This window comes from Equus caballus, chromosome 5, assembly GCF_041296265.1.
Source record: "Equus caballus isolate H_3958 breed thoroughbred chromosome 5, TB-T2T, whole genome shotgun sequence".
NCBI lineage: Eukaryota > Metazoa > Chordata > Mammalia > Perissodactyla > Equidae > Equus > Equus caballus.
The window spans coordinates 17,431,435-17,438,813 of record NC_091688.1 but is presented as its reverse complement, the minus strand read 5'-3'; the positions used below and the strand labels follow the sequence as shown (position 1 = coordinate 17,438,813).

The following is a 7,379-nucleotide window of genomic DNA, read 5'->3' as shown; positions in this document are numbered from 1 at the left end:
AGAGCAGGTATAATCATTCTAGCAGACTCAATACAAATATAAAGCACTCTCGTTGATGACCCCTGGACCAGTGGAGCCTCTGATAGATTACTTACTACAAAGTTTCTTATTTTTCACTCCAACTATTAATACTCACTTCATTTAAACCTGCTTAGTGTGAACAGGCAAAATTACCGGCCATTTACAATTGTCTCTGTTCTGTTTCTGTAAGGTATGGGCCTGGAGAGGCTCTGTCCTTCCTCACCTTAGTAAGGTGCCACTGCTTTTCCACTTCATGACTCCCTGGGTGCCAGGGGTCTTCTTCAGAAATTCCATTTTAAGCCTAATGGAGTGGGGCTGGTGAATTCAGATTTATGAGGGAGCTAGAATGCTTATTTAAGGAGGAAATGTTTGGCAATACTTTGAATCATATTATGCCGACACCAATTTTGGAGAAACTGCTGACTGAAATAAAATAGGAGCCACTTGAAAAATCTCTCATCAGTCTGAGACAGCAACTACAAAGGAGATATATTTGCATCTGAATCAGATCCTACAAATGGGTTAAGAATAGGGTATGTAAGAAAGCTAGTAACTAGTGCCCTCTAAAGCTCTCTCTGAGGAAGTCTGACGAGTTCAGGTTCTTCTTTACAGGTATGGTAGTTATAATGATTTATAAGACTGGGAAGGTGGCACGTCATCCACAGGGACTCGGGGCTATAAACAGAGCACCGAAGAGTAAATCAATGCCTTTCTGCTGTCTCTGTAGTTCCAGAACTCCTCACCTGGCCTCAGGTTACTCCACTTGGGTCAGCCTCCCAGATGGGGTGAAGACAATTAGCTCCTTCTGGCCTGCTGGTCCAGCACATGACTCACTCACTTTCCCTTTTTATTCCATTATATGTTTGAAAGTGTTTCTCATCATCTGAAGAAACTACCTTTAGCCAAAGACATGTGCATATTTAAGAGGTGGAAAGACAACTTTTTACATACATCTGCTAGTTTACAAAGCCCAAATAATTTAAAAATAGGCCCCAGTAGTCATTAATCAAGTATTAAAACTACACCAGGGGGTCTGGTAAATTACAGCCCAGAGGCCCATGGCCTGTTTTTGTAAATAGTTTTTTTGGAACACAGCCACACTCATTTGTTTACATATTGTCCACGGCTGGTTTCCTGCTACAACAGCAGAGAAGTTGTAACAGAGAATATATGGCCTGTAAAGCCTAAAGTATTTATACTCTAGCTCTTTACAGATAAAGTTTGCCAACCTCTGGACTATATATACAAAAGTATCCCAATCTGAGAAGGGTAAAAAAAAAAATTATATATATAAATATACACACACATACACACATATCGGATTGCTCTCAAGAAAACAAGTAACCCAAAGAAGCCACATGAGCAGCTTCCCTTTCATCATACCTTTCAAAACATCTTCTGTCCCCAGTACCAGACTCAGGACACATCAAATATAAAGGGTTACAAATATTCAGATTTTATTATAAATAAAATACTGGTTTTTTTTTTTTAACATAAAAAATGCCGAGTGTTGCATTTTCTTCACCACCCTGGAGAGCAAGACTGTAGAGATTAAGGCAAACAGCTCAAGTGAAGGCACATATAAAAGGGCCACAGTTGGAATTAAAAGGAAAAATTCCAGGGAACAGCTGTGTATGTTCCCTGTGACACCCAGCATTCTGCAGCAGCCACCCTGTCAATTTTATCACATAAAATACAGATAACTGGAACTATACAATAAAATAATGGCAATATTGCAGGAGTGTAATTAAGGTATCGTCTTATAAAGAATTTTTATTTTAAAAATAAAATTCTGTTTAAAAATACACCATACAGATGGAGGAGAAAAGCAAAAAAAACCAACAAAACCAAGAAATTTCCCCGTGGCCTAAGACTTACTGGAGTGAACCTGACCCAGAGGCTAGATGGAAAACTACCCTGGCAATCTATCTTCAGTCCTTTTCCTGCAACCTTGACCAAAATGTCTCTGTTAGGATGTGGCCACTTAGCAAGAGGAACTAGCTAGGAAACACTGATGTGAAAACTTGGCAAGAAAGAGCCATGCCTCCTGGGACAGCAGAAGAGCCCTGAGAGAAGCAAAGAGTGAAAGCTTAGAGGTATGCCACGTCAAGACACTTGTAGCCAACTCCGGTATGTGAGGAGGAAATGGAAGGGCAAGAAGTAAGTTCCACCACCTCTCCCACTCTACCTACATGTAGCCTATCCCTGATGCCCTTCCTTATAGACTTGACCCATCCAGCTCAAATAACTGCCAGAAAGGGCATTTCTAGCTCATTCCCGGCTAGATCCACATTGATGTCAAAGATACCCTTTGGCAAAATTTCCTAATTTCACCCTATCCTGTCAACCTGGCGTTCCTGCTCTGGAGCAGGCATTGAGAACAACCTCGTGCTGCAGTTTAGGATCACCATGAGCACAACGGAAGAGGGTTCTAGGTACCTCTGTATAGTGGCTGTGTGTGGAGGAAAGCAGGTTGACACTAGTGTTAGAGAATGGACATGCTGCAAACACAAGGCAAAGAGCAAAGCAATGGGGAACAAACACAATCCGAAGAATTGCAGATGGAAGGGAAGGAGGTATGCAGACACATCATGCCAGTGAAGAGGAAAAATGGAGTGAAAAAGTGGACAGTGCCATTCTAGAAAGAGGACCAAGCATATTTACATAAATTCCTTACTCTATCATCATGATAAACAAAAAAACATTCACACAAAAATATAAATTTGAAATAATTAATAGCACCAGTGTGTCAGATAATAGTTTCTTCCCCCCCGCTACGCAAAGTACAAAGTTGCATAGTGTTAAAGGCTATACATGAATCTCGAAGGCGGACTGGGTGGAGGAAGGGGTTGTGTGGCAGGGAATTGTCACACTGTGATCTTAAACGAAAACCACAGAGCTGAGGATCAAAAGTTGAGAAGCCCACTAGGAAACTCCACATAAGCCTCTTCCCTCAACACTTAGAGGGAAGGTTCAGAGTGGGTTTAAATCACAAAGTGCAGGAACTAGATGGTGTTGGCAGCTGTGTGAAATACTGAGTGCAAGTATTTGCCACCAGGATTTGGCAAACAATGTGTTTGCGGGATTCTAGAAGATGGGAACATGAGAAGAAAACTGAGGCAAAGGGTCAAATGGTTCCTCTCTCCCCAATGGAAGAAAAATGGATATATGGTAACCTGACAATACAAGTTGCATCTAAATTTTATCCCTTTGCTAGAAAAGACCAAGACAAGGATGGTTGTTTACCTTTTGTTTTGTTTGTCAAGATCTTAGGGACCGACTGTTCTCTGTCAGATAATAACACTAGTTCCAAGAGTAACATACTAAAAAAGCTCTAAGAATTAGTTTAATCTTGAAAAAAACTTTAGTGGTTATCATATCCCTATTTCTTCTGAATAAATTCCATTTGTAGGAATATCAAAAGACGTCTATTGGCGAGTGCAAGCTGCCCATCCAGATTTAAATTATCAGCTGCCCAAAGATGTGGAAAAAGTTTACCTTCCTAGTCAACTATTAACAATTGAGAAAATGTTCAACCTACTTCTGCAGTCTCATATTCTCCTGGAGACTGTCATAAATAATTGCATCCTTACCCGTGGATGGCTCAGTGTCCTATACTCAAAATAGCTAAAACAACTGATGATGGCTCTCGACATTCTAAACGACCAATACCTTTGGCACAGGATGTTTGTTTTCTTTAGCTTACAAGGAGCAGGGGCAGGAGATGCAGGCGCACGTTCTTTATCTACAGACTGGATATACTGGCCATCACAATGCTACTATTAGTAGCCAAACTTTCCTTCATAGAAACAAGAGTGTTGAGACTGAGGAGGTTCTGCTGGTGTCATTGGGAGGGGAGGGCTACTTGCTCAGCCCTGGCATACAATGGTTCCCACGAAGTATTTATGCCACTGTACAGTGACATAGGATGCCACGTCCTTACACAACTCAGAAGGGAAAGTGTGGGTAAGGGAGCGCCATAAGTGGAAGAGAGACTTTATTGGATAAAACCCTTTGTTCCCGATTCACGTTGTTTAATTTGCTTCTCTTTAAACTTTGTGACTTTTCCTGGTTCAAAAGGACAGTGGTGGAGAGCAGCAGAGAAGTGGGGGTCTGAAATGTAATCTTTGTGTTAAGGCACTCTATGGCCTCACAATGGCTCCCCGGTCGGGGGGTGCTGCCTTCCAGCCCTAAAGGAAGACGCTAGGGCTTTTCAATGGACGGCGTGTTGAAGCAGCCAGACGGTAAGGTCTTCTTGATGTCTTCCAGGTTGCGAATGTCCTTCATGATCTCCTCAATATCTCTGTTATAGTCCATGATGGCAGCCTCCTGCTTCTTGGCTTCATTCTCCAGGTCCGACACCTTCCTGTCTAGATCACTGACTTTCATTTCATCTTTGGCTTTGTTCAGGGTGCCTTCAATCTCATTTAGCTTATTCAGGTCCACTGTGTCCAGCTGCCCTGTAGAGTCAGAAAGGACACAGAAGAGAACAGACGCACTCAGTAAGAATTACAACATCACTCCACAAGTTCCTCCACTAGCCTTTCTATAAACGAAGCCCGGCAGCTGCCACTATGCAAAAGCAGCCTGCAAATGTGACTTGCAGATTGTTCATGTCGTACAAGGGCGTACACAATGCAAACCAAGTACAAACACTTGACTGAACCCAGCGGGGATGGGTCACAGCGTATAACGAATATTGGGCTGGATGTTTTTTTCTGAGAAAATGATTTTTGTAAAAGGTTTTCTAAATACACAGCTACCATGTTTCAGACCTTAAGCCTCACTTGAAGTTTTGAAGGTCATCTGGTAACATTTAATACCTTTTTCATGTTTATATATGTAATCTGTCAGTCATGTTAGTGCCATGTAAGGAACATAAAAATCTTTAAGCTAGAATCCTAAACCCACAGCTTTTAGATTCCGGGGAAGCTGGGTTAGTTCTGGGAGTCATGCCCTGCTCGCAGGAGTCAGACACTATTAGTTGCCCTCCTACGGAAATGGCCAGGGTTGAAATGCTACAATAATTTCAGCAAAGCTTCACTTTAAAATTAGCAAGAAAAAGAGGTTCTTTTGAAAAGAATTGCTTCCATAATAAATGAAAGCAGACAGCCACACAACGGCTAGCACTCTATGCATCCTGTACTTAACTAAATGCCCACGAGACCATTTTACATCAGCGATGCTCAGAGGTTAAGGAATTTGCCCAACTCCACAGCTTACAGGCAACCAAGTGAGATTCCAACCCAAGTCTAACTTTAAAATTCAGCTCTTTCTGCCACAAAAAGCATACTTTCTAGCATACTTTTAAATCCATCTGCAGGCCATAATTTATTATTCTTGACATTTGAGACAGATAAAAAATATACTATCCCCCATCCCCCAAACAAAACACTGACCAAATTCTAAAGGCCAGCAAATGAGACTACAGTGCCTTGCTCCAGGGCTGTACTGGCTACAGTATGACCACTTTATACTGGAGGCTGGTGACAAAAGTGCATCTGTCCCCTAATGAAGGCTGCTCCCTATCAAAATGGATTAAAAGAGCTTTTCAGTATGCTTCTATTTCCTTGAAAATTTAAGCTTTCTCTCTCTCTCATGGGATAAAAACATCACCTCATCAGATTATCCTTTAATTAGCAAACGAAGAAAATTCCAGGCAGTGAAGTCACCACCAGTTTAAAGTGCTCTTTTATTCTATCATTGAAATCCTTCAACTTTAAATCCTCTAAAGACACTCTGCTGGCAGGATGAGCTAAGAACAATTACTGTTCAACTGTATCATAAACCTCGACCATAAATGGGCCACCCCAGCTGGCAGCATATCTTCAAAACTTTATAAGTTCTCGGACCAAGGTCCGATTCCAATACTCAGGTCAGATTCCATGGAAGGATCTGCTCAGTATTTGTTTATTGAAGTCATGATTCAGTTCACACAATATTCACACTATAACATCTGCCTTTGAGTCAATTACACCAGATGCCAAGGATGGTACAGAGAATTCAGAGACTGCCTAAAATGACCCTACGGCTACTTACCCAGCTGCTCCAAGAGGTCATTAATAAGGTTGAGGAGGCTGGTAGCGGAGTTTTTGGCCTTTCTGGCATTGATCTCGGCTTCTTGAGCAGCCTGTGAAGCCTGTACAAGTAAAAAGGATAAATGACACAAATAGTCCTGATGGTATGTTCTCATCTTCTTGAAATATTTTTTCCCCAATGAACCAACAAAACCAATTTCCAGATGCCTTCCCCTTCCCTAACTCATGAAAAGACAATCTCTCGTTCAATTTTTTTTGGTCATATCTTCATGTTCAGGATGTCACTATTTTTAATTCATTTAATAGTCATGAACAGGTATTCAGTTTGCCTGCACTGACTGTATTTGTATTTCACAAATCAATATTATCTCCTTTTTTTTTACTCTGGAACACATGAAGATGTATTCATAATAAAATCCATCAAGCAGAAACAAGTTATTTTTTAAGGATGAGTCTAAAAACTACATTTTAGAACTAAAACATGTCCTTCAGAACCATCTTAGGGACTTGATTAGAAATGTCCTATTCTCAGGAAATTTTCATAATCAAGTGACACTCTTCTGTAACTCCCTCCCCCCCTGCAAACACACACACACACCCAGACCCCAATTAGGGTAATACAATTTACGCTTAAAAAGTCAACCAAAGGTAAATATATTTGGGAAAATCCCATGAAACCTGAACAAATACACTGTGCATGAGTCACAGGAAACAGCAATGGAAGAGGAAATGTCTAAATATCAGAAAACAGATGCTTTCACAAATAAATCCAGTCAGGATCTAAATGAGTGGCTTTGAGCTCCCTACCACATAATTGTTTGGCCTAGTTTTTGGGTCAAGACAATGCAAAATTTTTGATAGAAGCAAGGTGAAAATTTAATAAAGAAAAAGAAAGCAAGGGAAAAAACCTTCACAAATAAATGATTAATCTCAGTCCAGATCACAGCTGTTCTTATTGAGGCTTCACAGGGTTTTCTGCGAGTATACTAGGAGCAGGGTCAAGGACTTAGTTAAGGTCTGCTGAGAGCAACACTACTGCCTTCAATCTGTCGTCTCCAGCCTCCTCTTCCAGAACAACCATAAGCCTTCACTCTTTCTGTTACAAAAAATATGTTCAGACTCAATTGGCCAATGCTGACCTTTCAGGGTTGATAGAAATATAATTGGGACAGTGCAAGTGAGAGTGCTTTGTGCTCCTTAGAAGTTATTTACCAAAAGGAACAAAAACATTAATCTTTTTTCCACCCTTTGAATTGAATCCATACCCTTTGTGGAAGCCCATAAAGAACATATCCTTTCCTCTTTCAACAGGCTCTAAAT

The 7,379-nt window shown here is 40.9% G+C and overlaps 1 protein-coding gene across 1 annotated transcript in view; it reads right to left on the bottom strand.

The window, feature by feature from the left end:
* Positions 1–1,454: 1,454 nt before the first annotated feature.
* The window catches only part of LAMC1 (laminin subunit gamma 1), a 116,588-nt gene continuing 110,663 nt past the window's right edge, over positions 1,455–7,379 (bottom strand). Inside the window, exons 27-28 of the mRNA XM_023640693.2 lie at positions 6,061–6,160; positions 1,455–4,481 (exon numbers count right to left, since the gene is read on the bottom strand). Of these exons, the coding sequence (XP_023496461.2) occupies positions 4,225–4,481; positions 6,061–6,160 (357 nt within the window). The 3' untranslated portion in view covers positions 1,455–4,224. The remainder of the gene's footprint in view (positions 4,482–6,060; positions 6,161–7,379) is intronic.